Below are 17,830 nucleotides of genomic sequence, written 5' to 3'. Positions count from 1 at the left end.
CCGTTGTCTGGAGTGTAATGTATCCATCTCACTATATATGGGGGTCCTCCATGTCCTGGCGCTCTGCGACTACTTACTGCAGGACGTCTCTCTGCTCCAGGTTGTATTTGCCCCCATTCTTCATGGCCGCGTTGTGAATGGCTTCAATGGCGCGATCTATGGACTGGAGCACAACATCTTGTTCTTGTACCTGGAGGATGAAGAACGAGGGGTATGAGAAGTCTTCCTTTACATGTATATCACCAGCACAGACCTCTTTATAACCAGCTGGATGCAACATTCAGGGTAGCAGAAAAGCTGGGTGGAACACACATTATACATTTTGTATCTTTTGTTGCCTCTGAGGAAACAACACGTCCATAGCAGAAAACATCCCCCGTAACCATGGAAACAAGTCGCGTAACAGCGTTTCTGATGCCAAAATTGTCCTAAATAATCTAATTATGCTTCTTTTCTTCCCCCGGCCCTTTCAAAAACAAAACCCAGCTCGTCCCCTATAATAGGATGTGTATTTTCCAGGACAGGTGAGCGCGTCCTGCGCCTCTCACGCAATGGTGTCACTTCATTACCTTCCACTTTAAGGCGATGTAACAGCTGGGGAGCCGTGACATTGTTTCCATTTTGCTTCCTGTCTGTGTAATGCACTTGGACATTTTTTGGGATCGCTGAGACGTCGCTGAGATGTGAATATATTTGGAGGTCGTGTGTGTGTGGAAATAAACTCATAACGGGGGCGGCGCGGTCCCTGGGCGGCTGTCAGCGACGTGACGGCTGATAAATGGGGGGAAATAAGGCTCCACTGATAATCTGATCACCAGCCAAGAAACTGAGCGCAGGGCCGGGGGCCATCCTCCAGCTCGGCCTGTCCAAACCTCTTCTCCTACATTACAGCACTTCATCTGGGAGCACCGGAGGACGAGGTGCAGGAGCAGTATACCAGACATTACATGATGGGGGCAGATTTCTGCATTTGACTTGTCCTACTCACAGGATCTGCAAACGAAAAGATCACAGAGTTTCGAACAGCACCGTACATTGCATAGTGGCTGCGCTTAGTATTGCAGCCAAGACCCTATTCAGTTGGAGACCACGTGACATGATCAATGTGACGCCATTGGCTTGTAACGTAACGCTCATTGCACCAACACGATCAGAATGGGCGCTGGGTGTCTCAAATTGATCACATATCTTAATGGGCATCTACCACCAGGATGAAGGATTGTAAACCAAACTTACTGACATACTGATGTGTGCCCCCTCTGGTAGGATCTGCTCTTATTTTAGCTTTGCCTGGTTTTTAACATTATGCTAATGAGCCCAAGAGGCTCCGGGCTTCACAGCTGTTATTGCAGCCTGGAGCCCCTTAAGATAATTTGCATAATTTTTAAATCCTTTTTCTCCATTTAAACAAGAATATAAGAAGCTTAAAGAAGCGCAGATCCTGCCAGAAGTGGCACACACCAGTATATCAGTGTGCTGGGTTTACAAACCTTGATCCTGGTAGTAGATTTCCTTTAAAGATGTCTCCTGATGTAATCTCACACAGTGGGAGGGAGAATTTCTCCTGCACAGTGCAACAACCTGTGAAGCTGCAGCACGGAGGGGCTCTGGTAACACCTGGAGCCCTTCTGACTCATTAGCATAATTTAAAACGTTTATTTTAGAAAGAAGAAGGTCATGGATGACAAATCACGGTGCCTGGATCTATCAGTAAGTGTCCCTGGTAGGCTTCCTTCAGTTGGGTTATCATTAAACTTTTGACTCCTAAACTCCAAATATAAAGATTGAATAATCGATGGTGGCATATCACTTAGCATCAGTGAGTGTCCGAATGTTGTGACCTCCAATGCAGCCAAGCCTAGCTAGCAGGGCTTAACTAGAAGAGACTGGGCCCCATAGCAGACTTCTGAATGGGGCCCTCCTTGCCCCTTGAAAAAACATACATTTTTGTATACTGACACATGCAAGTTACAATCACACACAGTATATACACACACCATACATAAACACACACACACACACATATATACACACATACAGTACCATACACACACACACACACAAACAAACAACATATATAGATATACAGCACATACACACCCAATTTTCTGGATGCTGTGGCCCCCTGACACTGCAGGCCCAATAGCAGCTGCTATGGCTGCTATCACTGTAGTTACGCCCCTGCTCACTGGTCATTATACATGGCCACCGATTATACGGCCATGGGTCCACGTAAATGTGGACATACCACAGCCTACAGGTCTATAACATCCATCAATCCATGTCACATTGTCTTGGGATTCATAACTTTACCCGCAGATCACATCTTCCATCAATAACAATGAAATACAATCTAAAAAAAAAAAACTACAAGATGTCAAAGAAAGCAAAAAAACTTCAATATCACACGACCCGAGCACTCTGCTACAAAGATATTAATCCGTTTTGTTCCTCTTCCTCCCCAGATCAATAAGAAGCCGGAGGAGGCAGGTCCCGCTCTCTGCCCGCGGATAGAGGAGGAAAACAGGGGAAAAAGCACAAGGAAAACCAAGGAGACCCCACAAGGATAACACGGAGAGGGGCTACAGGGGACGGCAAGATATGACGGATTTCTACATAAAAAGCTAGAATGTATATAAATAGTATAGAGATGACACATCACACCCCCTGCACATAACTCCCGCGCTCCTCTGGACTTCCCCTTTAACGCGTCCGTCTAATTGTAGCCTCAAGGATCTTAAAACAGGAGGAGTAAATAAACGAAGAGATAAGATTACAGACGTCTCCGGTGACCTTCCAGGAGACGCAGAGAGGAGCCCGGGGCATTTCATCCACAATGTGACTCCAGGGTCTTACACTCTGCTCACCCCGATAGGAGCTCAGTGCTGGCCCCTCACACTGCTGTGCTCTGAGCATAATGCAGGGGGGCTGCTCTACACTGCCTTCACTGGGCTCTGATTGAATGTTGTAATAGCTTTTAGTCTTTAGAGTAAAGAAAAGAGGTTGCAGCTTATTACAGAAAGCACAGAGCACAGCAGTGTGAGGACACATGCCCAGTGTTTCAATCAGGAAACATAAATCCATATATCACAGTCCTGCTGCTACTAACAACCGATTACACGTCTCTGCAGGGACAACTAGCATTGGCTGCAGAACACAGAGCACAGCAGTGTGAGAAGTGCTCAAATCCATCAAAATATAAATTAATATTTCACAGTCCTGCAGCTAACATACACAAAGGTCTGATTATACATCTGTCCATGGAACAATAACATAACACTGGCTGCAGAGAGCACAGCAGTGTGAGGACACACTGCTGCTACTAACAACATACACAAAGGTCTGATTACACATCTCTCCAATAACATTGGTTGCAGAGAGCACAGCAGCGTGAGGAGACGCCCCAATACACTTAGAGTAGCTACAATCATGAAATAGAAATCCATATTTCACAGTCCTGCAGCTACTAAAAAAATACACAGAGGTCTGATTACACAGCTCTCCATTGACAATGGACAGCACTGGTTTCAGAGAGCACAGCAGTGTGAGGAGACGCCGCCAGCAGACTTACTATAGATACAATCCAGGAATAGAAATCCACATTTCACAGTCCTGCAGCTACTATAAACATACACAGAAGTCTGATTGGCTGCAGTTTTCCCCTGTGTAGGGGTTCTTGGTCTTCTATGTGCAAACATAGGATGATATAAGATAATCAGAGCATATAGGAAGCAATGTAAAGCAGCGGTAAGTACACACATAACCTACCAGAGATCAGCAATGTAATTAGTCTTATAACACAAGGGGTTCCCTCCCTCCCCCCTGACCCCCAGCCCCATCCAGCATGCCCCAAACAACCTGCTGGAGCACGACACGCTCATTAATCTCTGACATTAATTAGCGTCTCACTTCCTGGGACCATTACATCCAAATTACCCGGAATTAATGGAATATGAGCAGCCGCCCCGCAGGACAATTACTATGAGAATGTGGGGGGCTCCGCTATGTCATCTGTGTAACGTCAAGGGAACCTGAAGAATCCTGGATCGCAGTGATCACGTATAACAGGGCAGGATTGCGTCTCCCTGCGCTGCCCCCACTGGAGAAATCAAGTATTACACAATGTATCTATGCAAGTTAAAGGGATATACCAGAAACTTCCAAGTTATCCCCTTCTCCCATAAGATGTGGGGTGACTGATCACAGGAATGAGGTTTCCTTGTAACCCCCCAAAATAGAACAATAGGTGTGTTTAAGATGGTAGAAGTCACGACAGGACCTTCACAGTGATAGATGCTCTTTGTATTACTCCCCTTTAAGAGGAGCATCTGCAAAGAAGCAACAATTGGACCAGTGTGATGTTCGCTTCTGTTCCCCCAGTTCTAAACCGAAAAGAGAAAAATTCAGACAAGGTGCCTGCTGTTCTCTGTTATCAGCCGCCCAGGGCTTCACAGGGACGAGTGACATGAATTCGGAGGTCTCCCCCTCCCACATTTCGGGTTTTCTGGTCGCGCTCTGGTCGCTATGAATTGTAGCGCTAACTGTACACATCGGGGACCCCCCAATGCTGAGCCGGACACATTGTGGGTAATGAATGGGTCCGGCCGGAGATGAGGGATGTGTTGTGTTCTTAGTCGCTGACTGAGCGAATTTCCACAGACGACCGTTCCACATGGGCAGAGGGGCCGGCGAAGGGTCACCGGGTCGTGGTCCTGTGCCAAACCCGTCTACAAAGAACATTCTTGATATCGTGGTTACCAGGGCCCCTGTATATTACATCGCTGACTATGCGACTTTGTAAGGCCACACCCCTTTGTCAATAGAAATGGTGACACCCAATTGTCAATAGATCCACAATTTACCAGGAGGAATAATAGAGGAACACAACGACAATAGAGATTGTACTGCCGTGATGGAAATGCCCCAGGAACAGCGCCGTTCTCCATGTAGTGGCTGCACCACGTCGCTGCACATTATCTTTCTGCCGCCCACATCTCCTCCTCTCCCCCCAGTGACGGACCCCCGGCCCCGCAGGCTGTAAGGGGATCCAGTCTTCGCTGAATGGGAGCAGCTGTCGTCTTTTTACAGACCTGTGGTATTTTTGGCGTCTGTGATAATAATGGCTCGTAAACATCGCTCGCAGTTATGATAAATCACGGACGCCCCAACATCTCCCATGCACCTATGTGACATCACATGACCAGGGATATAACGAGCCGTGCACCTGTGTGACATCACATGACCAGGGATATAACGAGCCATGCACCTGTGTGACATCACATGACCAGGGATATAATGAGCCCTGCACCTGTGTGACATCACATGACCAGGGATATAATGAGCCCTGCACCTATGTGACATCACATGACCAGGGATATAACGAGCCGTGCACCTGTGTGACATCACATGACCAGGGATATAACGAGCCGTGCACCTGTGTGACATCACATGACCAGGGATATAACGAGCCGTGCACCTGTGTGACATCACATGACCAGGGATATAACGAGCCCTGCACCTGTGTGACATCACATGACCAGGGATATAACGAGCCGTGCACCTGTGTGACATCACATGACCCTGGATATAATGAGCTGTGCACCTGTGTGACATCAGATGACCAGGGATAAAACGAGCTGTGCACCTGTGTGACATCACATGACCAGGGATATAACGAGCCGTGCACCTGAGTGACATCACATGACCAGGGGCATAACCAGTCATGTACCTGTGTGACATCCCATGACCAGGGGTATAACCAGTCATGTACCTGTGTGACATCACATGACCAGGGATATAAGGAGCCGTGCACCTATGTGACATCACATGACCAGGGACCATTTTTTATCCACAGGAAGTGAACAATGAAAGCTTCCTATACAATGACAGCAAGCAGAGATCTAAAAAAAAAAAACCCATTGGAAATTGATACAGTAAATTGAAGTGTGTACAACTTCTTCTTATACAAACAATAACATTCATTTGCTGATAGTAAAGAGCCGGTGCTGCTGATATCAGCGGGTTATGGAGACCCCCAAAAGCCACAGTGTATTGTAAGATCCCCCTGTGGGGCTTCTGTTATTGCAGGACCTGGTAACCCTAATCATCCTGCACTGCCCCCCATTGACGAGTCCTGGAATCCCCCCATGTCCCAGCAGGTTGTATGTGACATTTCTCAGGCAGGGGCAGATTTATTACCCGAGGACGGGGGCTGCGTTTGGCTGCCAGTGATTGGCTTTGTGTATCTTGTATTATCTGGGGTTTAGCTGAGGTTATGCGCCGCCTGTCAAGGAGCGGAACATCATTATATCACAGCAAATCCAACGCGCTTCAGGGTTACAATAATTGACTACAATAGCGATCGTCCTCGGGAGCGCTGGGGTATACAGCCGTATACGGGAACTAAAAATAGTGGCAGCTATTCCCCAGACGCTGCGCATCAAAACGCACGGTGCGATGCGCGTGTCAGGTGAGTGCGATGCAATTCCGAAGGTAAAGGGCAGCAGAATCTCTTTAATTCAATCGCGCGTCGCCTGACTTTATGAGGATCGCGCCGCGCAGCTGCCGGCTTCATCATCGCTTTATTGATTTTTTTTTCTCCCAACTTTTTTAATACCAAAAAAAAAAAAAAACCTGTAAAAAAAATTGTTGCGCGTCAAAGGGGAGAGAATCGCAACCGCTGCGGCCACGATATTACATGTAAATCAATGCGGCCCTGGCCCAGGTACCGCACCTCCACAGATCACTCATGAAGAAATGTGGAAAATCCCTTTAAGACGACACATCCTGACCCAGAATGAAGGGATCGTAGTATTTTAGGGGGGTGTATTTGTCAGATACTTTCATCGTGGCTCCCTAATCTACAGGGTCCTGGTCCAGATAAGCCCAATACAGTCCCCAGAGACCCTCAGTACACAAAATCAGAGAAGGCGACGCTTTTCTGCAGCGGATACGGAGGCGTCTTGTGTCATCAGGACAGAGCCAGGAGCAGCAGAGAAATGCATCTGGACTCCCAGCATCTGCGCTCCATTAAGAGAACATCATAAAACCATCAAGACGAGCGGCAGCCAGCCGCCGCGACATGTGTTCAATAACCGCCAGCACTGGGAACGCAAAGCCGCAACGACACAGACAACTGCGCAGAGCGAGCCCCCGCCGTCACTGTGCACCGCTGTACAACCCGCCTCTGCTCCCCTGCAAATTAACTTCATTTGTAGAAGTTAGAAAGGGAAGTGCGACAAGTCATATCAACTCTGATTAGGGGCCAGAGGGGAGAGGGAGGAGGAGAAGAGAGCGCGGGGCCAGAGGGGAGAGGGAGGAGGAGAAGAGAGCGCGACGCCTGTGGGGAGAGGGAGGAGGAGAAGAGAGCGCGACGCATGTGGGGAGAGGGAGGAGGAGAAGAGAGCGCGACGCCTGTGGGGAGAGGGAGGAGGAGAAGAGAGCGCGGGGCCAGAGGGGAGAGGGAGGAGGAGAAGAGAGCGCGGGGCCAGAGGGGAGAGGGAGGAGGAGAAGAGAGCGCGACGCCTGTGGGGAGAGGGAGGAGGAGAAGAGAGCGCGACGCCTGTGGGGAGAGGGAGGAGGAGAAGAGAGCGCGACGCCTGTGGGGAGAGGGAGGAGGAGAAGAGAGCGCGACGCCTGTGGGGAGAGGGAGGAGGAGAAGAGAGCGCGGGGCCAGAGGGGAGAGGGAGGAGGAGAAGAGAGCGCGACGCCTGTGGGGAGAGGGAGGAGGAGAAGAGAGCGCGGGGCCAGAGGGGAGAGGGAGTAGGAGAAGAGAGCGCGGGGCCAGAGGGGAGAGGGAGGAGGAGAAGAGAGCGCGGAGCCTGAGGGAAAAGGGAGGAGGAGAAGAGAGCGCGGAGCCTGAGGGGAGAGGGAGGAGGAGAAGAGAGCGCGGAGCCTGAGGGGAGAGGGAGGAGGAGAAGAGAGCGCGGAGCCTGAGGGGAACTTCTGGGAGATAAGAAGCGGAGCCCCGAGGGGAGGGATAGAGAGATGAGGAGAGATATAGTATGTTGAGAAAATTGTAGACATACCGTGTTAGCCAGGAAAAATCAAAAATCTGATGTAAAAAACTACAAAAGTGCTTAAGGAATGAGACCTTTATTGGCTAACCAGAAAAATGATATTTGGTGCAAGCTTTCAGGGCACACAGGCCCCTTCTTCAGGCATGGATACAAAACTTTCAGGGCCTGTGTGCCCTGAAAGCTTGAACCAAATATAATATAATAAAACTACTAATAACATACAGAAAGTTCTGATTACACCTCTCTCCAGGGACAATACATAGCACTGGCTGCTGGGTGTACGGTCGCTAGAAAGGGAAGTTTACAAAGCGGGGACCGACTTCTTGAGCTGCTACATAGTAACACCATCACACACATCATCTGTGACAGCAGCGAGCTCCCATTCATTCCCTAAATGACGCAGACCCCGATACACGGCTACATTCCATGCTAAAAATATTCCTTTAAAAAAACCTGGAAAACCGATAACCATAAAGCAGCGATATTACAGCTGCCAAACTGGAACCGTAGGAAATCACATATTAAATGCCATCAATATCAGCACAAGGAGACGCGTCATCTAATTTGTACTATTAATTTTATGCTAAGGAGGTCGATTCGATTATCCTCGTCTTAAGATGAGACGCGAATGCAGATCCGAGAGGGAAACGTCGGCGCAATCCTCAAGTACGTAAAACACAACACAAGAGCCGGTGCTGCAAAGGTCACGGGGGAAGTAATTGGGGGCTGCACAGAGGAGCACCCCAGGTATCACGGCAGGGGGTGCAGGATGGGGCCGGATTAATTAACTCGTTTACAAGCGTTACACCACGAGAGCAAAATCTGCAGCAGATGGAGCTCCCGAGGCCGCAACGAGACTCCGGCTACAATCGTGTAACGTGTAATGCAAACAAATACATCCAGGTCATGTGACAGCGTCGCCCCGTAACCCTCACCTTATGTGACGTGACCAAAAACATTCGGTCCTGGCAGGTGGCTTACATTGTACATGCAACGGGGTAAGGACACGGGGTCGCAACACAAGCGCGTTCCCAAATATTATGGAATTGTGGATTACAGCACAATGCCTACAGATTCCTCGGATCCATGGTCCGTCTTTGCAGTCCGGGTGTCATCTATATGTCCCCGCGACACTTGTATATACTCCATTTTTTGCGGATCCGTAAAAACTGACTGCCGAATGATGTCACTAACTAGTCCGAACCCCTTGAAGGGTCACATGATTGAGAAATGGGTCTGAACCTGGATAACACCCAAGTGGCATCCCTATTCTTCACATTCCCATAGACGATGGGAACGCACAGATCTTTAGCGTAACAGGTCGCCGCGTAGTCCTATCCCGATATGGTTGAAAATATTAAGCTTTCCGAAACCCCTGAATGGTTAATCTGCAAAGTCAGAGCGCAGAATGCAATTATATGCAAATGAGAAATTTGGTGCACAGTGGGTGTGGCCACAATGTCCGGTGCATCCCCTCTTGCCTAGTCACACAGACAGTAGAGAGACCTGTCTAAACGGTTAGAAGGAGGTGCTTAGCAAAAAAAAAAAAAAGAGATGGACTGGAGTTCTTGGCCACGCCCACAGTGCACCAAAATGCTAATTTGCATACAAACAAAAGAGATTTCTCTGCAAACCTTGGATGTAGAAGTCTACATGATTAGGTTACATTGCAGTGGAGACATGGACAGGATATTTTAAAGCTGTGTTTAAAGCCAAAATCTGAGGTGGATCAGAAAACAGAAGAGAAGTAGTGTCTGCTCCTTCTTGCTCCCAATTTTGGATCAGGAAAGCCAGAACCAAGAGGACAATTTACAGCTGCCCCTTCCTACACGTGGCCTGATTGTGCTACAGAGGGATCTATCACCTATGAGCCGCAGCAGCTTAATGAGCCCCCGGGGATCAGCCGCAGCAGATACTGACTCCGGGATTTTAATAATACATGTCTGCGGCCCCCGGGGGCCCGACCCCTGTGATATCATCACTAGAACGCAGAAAATTATGCGCAAACCCGCCAGCATAAACTACAAGTAATCATTCCCTGAAATCGGGGTGATATTAGTATAGCGGTAGGTCTGGCGGTGGGGTGTGATGTTGGTATAGCGGTAGGTCTGGCGGTGGGGTGTGATATTAGTATAGCGGTAGGTCTGGCGGTGGGGTGTGATATTAGTATAGCGGTAGGTCTGGCGGTGGGGTGTGATATTAGTATAGCGGTAGGTCTGGCGGTGGGGTGTGATATTAGTATAGCGGTAGGTCTGGCGGTGGGGTGTGATATTAGTATAGCGGTAGGTCTGGCGGTGGGGTATGATATTAGTATAGCGGTAGGTGTGGCGGTGGGGTGTGATATTAGTATAGCGGTGGGTCTGGTGGTGTGGTATTAGTATAGCGGTAGGTCTGGGGGTGGGGTGTGATATTAGTATAGCGGTAGGTGTGGGGGTGGGATGTGATATTAGTATAGCGGTAGGTGTGGGGGTGGGGTGTGATATTAGTATAGCGGTAGGTGTGGGGGTGGGATGTGATATTAGTATAGCGGTAGGTGTGGGGGTGGGGTGTGATATTAGTATAGCGGTAGGTGTGGGGGTGGGGTGTGATATTAGTATAGCGGTAGGTGTGGGGTTGGGGTGTGATATTAGTATAGCGGTAGGTGTGGGGGTGGGGTGTGATATTAGTATAGCGGTAGGTGTGGGGGTGGGGTGTGATATTAGTATAGCGGTAGGTGTGGGGGTGGGGTGTGATATTAGTATAGCGGTAGGTGTGGGGGTGGGGTGTGATATTAGTATAGCGGTAGGTCTGGGGGTGGGGTATGATGTTAGTATAGTGGTAGGTCTGGCGGTGGGGTGTGGTATTAGTATAGCGGTAGGTGTGGGGGTGGGGTGTGATATTAGTATAGCGGTAGGTGTGGGGGTGGGATGTGATATTAGTATAGCGGTAGGTGTGGGGGTGGGGTGTGATATTAGTATAGCGGTAGGTGTGGGGGTGGGGTGTGATATTAGTATAGCGGTAGGTGTGGGGTTGGGGTGTGATATTAGTATAGCGGTAGGTGTGGGGGTGGGGTGTGATATTAGTATAGCGGTAGGTGTGGGGGTGGGGTGTGATATTAGTATAGCGGTAGGTCTGGGGGTGGGGTGTGATATTAGTATAGCGGTAGGTGTGGGGGTGGGATGTGATATTAGTATAGCGGTAGGTGTGGGGGTGGGGTGTGATATTAGTATAGCGGTAGGTGTGGGGGTGGGATGTGATATTAGTATAGCGGTAGGTGTGGGGGTGGGGTGTGATATTAGTATAGCGGTAGGTGTGGGGGTGGGGTGTGATATTAGTATAGCGGTAGGTGTGGGGTTGGGGTGTGATATTAGTATAGCGGTAGGTGTGGGGGTGGGGTGTGATATTAGTATAGCGGTAGGTGTGGGGGTGGGGTGTGATATTAGTATAGCGGTAGGTGTGGGGGTGGGGTGTGATATTAGTATAGCGGTAGGTGTGGGGGTGGGGTGTGATATTAGTATAGCGGTAGGTCTGGGGGTGGGGTATGATGTTAGTATAGTGGTAGGTCTGGCGGTGGGGTGTGGTATTAGTATAGCGGTAGGTCTGGCGGTGGGATGTGATATTAGTATAGCGGTAGGTGTGGGGGTGGGGTGTGATATTAGTATAGCGGTAGGTCTGGGGGTGGGGTGTGATATTAGTATAGTGGTAGGTCTGGCGGTGGGGTGTGATATTAGTATAGCGGTAGGTCTGGGGGTGGGGTGTGGTATTAGTATAGCGGTACATTTGGCGGTGGGGTATGATGTTAGTATAGCGGTACATTTGGCGGTGGGGTATGATGTTAGTATAGCGGTACATTTGGCGGTGGGGTATGATGTTAGTATAGCGGTACATTTGGCGGTGATTCGCACAGGAGGATTTCCTATGTACCCAGAGAATAACACAGGAGCCATTCACAATCATAAAGCATAAATCTCCTAAATCCCATGTAAATACGTCCGGAGTTACGTTTCCTGCAGCGACTTTTCTCTTCCTAAGTTACTTACACGCGCTACATAAATACTGGGGCGATCCTCCATGTACGAGCGACCGCTCACCAGATGTGAGGGAGGAGGAGGAGCAGCCAGGATGGATTTCTACAGCGCTGATACTTTGTTCTAGTCTATGTAATAGAAGGTCCCTGCAGGTTACTAGCTAGTACCTGGAATAGATGGAAGGTCCCTGCCGGTTACTACCTAGTACCTGGAATAGATGGAAGGTCCCTGCAGGTTACTACCTAGTACCTGGAATAGATGGAAGGTCCCTGCAGGTTACTAGGTAGTACCTGGAATAGATGGAAGGTCCCTGCCGGTTACTACCTAGTACCTGGAATAGATGGAAGGTCCCTGCAGGTTACTACCTAGTACCTGGAATAGATGGAAGGTCCCTGCAGGTTACTAGGTAGTACCTGGAATAGATGGAAGGTCCCTGCAGGTTACTAGGTAGTACCTGGAATAGATGGAAGGTCAATGCAGGTTACTAGGTAGTACCTGGAATAGATGGAAGGTCAATGCAGGTTACTAGGTAGTACCTGGAATAGATGGAAGGTCCCCGCAGGTTACTACCTAGTACCTGGAATAGATGGAAGGTCCCCGCAGGTTACTACCTAGTACCTGGAATAGATGGAAGGTCCCCGCAGGTTACTACCTAGTACCTGGAATAGATGGAAGGTCCCCGCAGGTTACTACCTAGTACCTGGAATAGATGGAAGGTCCCCGCAGGTTACTACCTAGTACCTGGAATAGATGGAAGGTCCCCGCAGGTTACTACCTAGTACCTGGAATAGATGGAAGGTCCCTGCAGGTTACTACCTGGTACCTGGAATAGATGGAAGGTCCCTGCAGGTTACTACCTGGTACCTGGAATAGATGGAAGGTCCCTGCAGGTTACTACCTGGTACCTGGAATAGATGGAAGGTCCCTGCAGGTTACTACCTGGTACCTGGAATAGATGGAAGGTCCCTGCAGGTTACTACCTAGTACCTGGAATAGATGGAAGGTCCCTGCAGGTTACTACCTGGTACCTGGAATAGATGGAAGGTCCCTGCAGGTTACTACCTGGTACCTGGAATAGATGGAAGGTCCCTGCAGGTTACTAGGTAGTACCTGGAATAGATGGAAGGTCCCTGCAGGTAACTACCTGGTACCTGGAATAGATGGAAGGTCCCTGCAGGTTACTACCTGGTACCTGGAATAGATGGAAGGTCCCTGCAGGTTACTACCAAGTACCTGGAATAGATGGAAGGTCCCTGCAGGTTACTACCTGGTACCTGGAATAGATGGAAGGTCCCTGCAGCTTACTACCTAGTACCTGGAATAGATGGAAGGTCCCCGCAGGTTACTACCTAGTACCTGGAATAGATGGAAGGTCCCTGCAGGTTACTACGTGGTACCTGGAATAGATGGAAGGTGCCTGCAGGTTACTACCTGGTACCTGGAATAGATGGAAGGTCCCTGCAGGTTACTACCTGGTATCTGGAATAGATGGAAGGTCCCTGCAGGTTACTACCAAGTACCTGGAATAGATGGAAGGTCCCTGCAGGTTACTACCTAGTACCTGGAATAGATGGAAGGTCCCTGCAGGTTACTACCTGGAATAGATGGAAGGTCAATGAAGGTTACTAGGTAGTACCTGGAATAGATGGAAGGTCCCTGCAGGTTACTAGGTAGTACCTGGAATAGATGGAAGGTCCCTGCAGGTTACTACCTGGTACCTGGAATAGATGGAAGGTCCCTGCAGGTTACTACCAAGTACCTGGAATAGATGGAAGGTCCCTGCAGGTTACTACCTGGTACCTGGAATAGATGGAAGGTCCCTGCAGCTTACTACCTAGTACCTGGAATAGATGGAAGGTCCCTGCAGGTTACTACCTGGTACCTGGAATAGATGGAAGGTCCCCGCAGGTTACTACCTAGTACCTGGAATAGATGGAAGGTCCCTGCAGGTTACTACGTGGTACCTGGAATAGATGGAAGGTCCCTGCAGGTTACTACTTGGTACCTGGAATAGATGGAAGGTCCCTGCAGGTTACTACCTAGTACATGGAATAGATGGAAGGTCCCTGCAGGTTACTACTTGGTACCTGGAATAGATGGAAGGTCCCTGCAGGTTACTACCTGGTACCTGGAATAGATGGAAGGTCCCTGCAGGTTACTACCTTGTACCTGGAATAGATGGAAGGTCCCTGCAGGTTACTAGCTAGTACCTGGAATAGATGGAAGGTCCCTGCAGGTTACTACCTAGTACCTGGAATAGATGGAAGGTCCCTGCAGGTTACTAGGTAGTACCTGGAATAGATGGAAGGTCCCTGCAGGTTACTACCTGGTACCTGGAATAGATGGAAGGTCCCTGCAGGTTACTAGGTAGTACCTGGAATAGATGGAAGGTCCCTGCAGGTTACTACCTAGTACCTAGAATATATGGAAGGTCCCTGCAGGTAACTACCTGGTACCTGGAATAGATGGAAGGTCCCTGCAGGTTACTACCAAGTACCTGGAATAGATGGAAGGTCCCTGCAGGTTACTACCTGGTACCTGGAATAGATGGAAGGTCCCTGCAGCTTACTACCTAGTACCTGGAATAGATGGAAGGTCCCCGCAGGCTACTACCTAGTACCTGGAATAGATGGAAGGTCCCTGCAGGTTACTACGTGGTACCTGGAATAGATGGAAGGTCCCTGCAGGTTACTACCTGGTACCTGGAATAGATGGAAGGTCCCTGCAGGTTACTACCTGGTACCTGGAATAGATGGAAGGTCCCTGCAGGTTACTAGGTAGTACCTGGAATAGATGGAAGGTCCCTGCAGGTTACTAGGTAGTACCTGGAATAGATGGAAGGTCCCTGCAGGTTACTACCTAGGACCTGGAATAGATGGAAGGTCCCTGCAGGTTACTACCTAGGACCTGGAATAGATGGAAGGTCCCTGCAGGTTACTACCTGGTACCTGGAATAGATGGAAGGTCCCTGCAGGTTACTACCTGGTACCTGGAATAGATGGAAGGTCCCTGCAGGTTACTACCTTGTACCTGGAATAGATGGAAGGTCCCTGCAGGTTACTAGCTAGTACCTGGAATAGATGGAAGGTCCCTGCAGGTTACTAGCTAGTACCTGGAATAGATGGAAGGTCCCTGCAGGTTACTAGCTAGTACCTGGAATAGATGGAAGGTCCCTGCAGGTTACTACCTAGTACCTGGAATAGATGGAAGGTCCCTGCAGGTTACTACCTGGTACCTGGAATAGATGGAAGGTCCCTGCAGGTTACTGCCTGGTACCTGGAATAGATGTAAGGTCCCTGCAGGTTACTAGGTAGTACCTGGAATAGATGGAAGGTCCCTGCAGGTTACTACCTAGTACCTAGAATATATGGAAGGTCCCTGCAGGTAACTACCTGGTACCTGGAATAGATGGAAGGTCCCTGCAGGTTACTACCTGGTACCTGGAATAGATGGAAGGTCCCTGCAGGTTACTACCTGGTACCTGGAATAGATGGAAGGTCCCTGCAGGTTACTACCTGGTACCTGGAATAGATGGAAGGTCCCTGCAGGTTACTACCTGGTACCTGGAATAGATGGAAGGTCCCTGCAGGTTACTACCTGGTACTTGGAATAGATGGAAGGTCCCTGCAGGTTACTACCAAGTACCTGGAATAGATGGAAGGTCCCTGCAGGTTACTACCTAGTATCTGGAATAGATGGAAGGTCCCTGCCGGTTACTACCTAGTACCTGGAATAGATGGAAGGTCCCTGCAGGTTACTACCTAGTACCTGGAATAGATGGAAGGTCCCTGCAGGTTACTACCTAGTACCTGGAATAGATGGAAGGTCCCTGCAGGTTACTACCTGGTACCTGGAATAGATGGAAGGTCCGTGCAGGTTACTACCTAGTACCTGGAATAGATGGAAGGTCCCTGCAGGTTACTACCTGGTACCTGGAATAGATGGAAGGTCCCTGCAGGTTACTACCTAGTCCCAGGTTCTGCAGCAGGAGAGAAAAACTATGTAGCCATCTATCACAAACAGAGATTCCTCTGGCACAATGACCTCTACCTGCAGCCCCATCCAGTAATACGGCCATGGAGGACCCTGGTGGTCCTGTAATCTAGTGCTGCCGTATAATGGATTACACCCCCCCCCCCCCATGTAATTGCTGGGGGTGGGGGTTCCCATCAATTATGCGACTTCTCAGCCATTCACTGGCCTCAGGGGTCGTGTGTACATGTGAGACCAGTGACTCCCTGAGAAGTCACATGACCTATGGATGTTTACAGAGGACAGGACCCTGCACAGATAGAACGAGGGTCCTTCAGCAGGTAAGTAAGGTTTTGTTTGGGCATTTTGACCTCTAGGATCTCCATCTATCACAACAATCAGGGTCCTGAGCACTCCAACCAATCAGCTTCCATTTATCAGGGCATTCTGGGAGTTGTAGTCTTTTTTTAGCAGCCGGAGTGCAAGGACCTTTGCTGGGGGTAGGGGTCCAGCTGTCAGAAGAAACAGAAATAATAAATGTGAGTACTGACCTCCAGGGGCACAACCCCCCACTGAACCCTGGTGGGAGGGTCACACTGACTATTTTTGGCAGCAGGGGCCCTTGCACTATGTCCGATCCTCAATAAACTTTATTACTAACATCACAAAGTAACACAACTTACACATACGGAATCTACCGTTGTGTGTACCCAGCACCCATGCTAAGCCATGCGCCTCCCTGCACTCCCTCCACCTATAGGTTGCAAAACAATCGCCTGTGGCTACACGTGACTACCCATAGGGTTAGTGTGTAGTCTGTAACCATGGAGACGCATTCAGAGACATTTATCTCCATGAGAGCTGTGTACACAAAACGAAGGGAAACCAAATCCAGTTTGGATTTCAGAGTTAGGAGAAGGGGGTTGCGATAGTCTATACACCCCGATCAGATTATACACTTTCTACTGTATCCCTGGAGGATAAGCACAACATGACGTCACTTGAATACCGAGCATTCTGCGTTATGCAGTTGTGACGTCACACGCACACGATGACAGCGGGTTATTGTGACGTCACGGCTGCAGTGACGGTCACGCACGGGATAGCCGCTCACCTTGATCCTCTCCAGGTAGGAGGCCGGTACGTAGCCCGTGTCCCCGCTGCTGCAGCGGCTGGCCAGCCACCAGTGCTGGTTACACCGCTCCAGGATCAGGAAGTTCTCCCCGGCCCCGAACTGCAACGAATTGGGCTCCGGAGAGCGGAAAGCGTAAAGTGCCCGGTACATAACGGAACCGTCCTCACCGGGCCGGACACCGCGAGACTGAGAGTGACTGGGCGCGCGCCCGCCGAGGCTCCCGTCAGTCATGTGACAGGGGGTGCCCACGCTCTCGTGCACGCGTATGCGTGCACCCTGACCGCCGCGGACGCGCCTGGCGCTCAGTACTTTTTTTTTTTTAATTATTATTTCCCTGAAAAAGCTTTATTTAAACAACACAATGTGATATATTAACAGAACCATGTCACGAACCTCATTTTTTTTTCGGTCATGTAGTTTCTGTCTTTCAGAAAAAAATTCTGGTTTTCCTGTTATTTTTTCAGTTTTCTTCCATTAGAAATAAATGTGTTTCAATTCACGATGACAGAGCTATAGGTAACATTGTATATGGTATCTGGAGCAGATCAATGGCCAATTTATACGACCACAGCGCCACAGAGTGGTCATTTCGATTATTTACACTGACTATATGACACTTATAATGCGTTTATTCATTGTATATGTTTTTTTTTTGGTTTTTTTTTAAAGTCCATTTATTTTATGGTGTAATTAATGTA

At 49.2% G+C, this 17,830-nt stretch overlaps 1 protein-coding gene across 1 annotated transcript in view; it reads right to left on the bottom strand.

The window, feature by feature from the left end:
* The window catches only part of NCKIPSD (NCK interacting protein with SH3 domain), a 42,895-nt gene extending 25,514 nt beyond the window's left edge, over positions 1-17,381 (bottom strand). The window contains exons 1-2 of the mRNA XM_072128531.1: positions 17,112-17,381; positions 78-190 (exon numbers count right to left, since the gene is read on the bottom strand). Coding sequence (XP_071984632.1) covers positions 78-190; positions 17,112-17,363 — 365 coding nt within the window. The 5' untranslated portion in view covers positions 17,364-17,381. The remainder of the gene's footprint in view (positions 1-77; positions 191-17,111) is intronic.
* Positions 17,382-17,830: the final 449 nt, after the last annotated feature.

The sequence above is a fragment of the Engystomops pustulosus genome, chromosome 10 (assembly GCF_040894005.1).
Source record: "Engystomops pustulosus chromosome 10, aEngPut4.maternal, whole genome shotgun sequence".
In the NCBI taxonomy this organism is placed as follows: Eukaryota; Metazoa; Chordata; class Amphibia; order Anura; family Leptodactylidae; genus Engystomops; species Engystomops pustulosus.
This window is presented reverse-complemented; position numbering and strand designations above follow the sequence as displayed.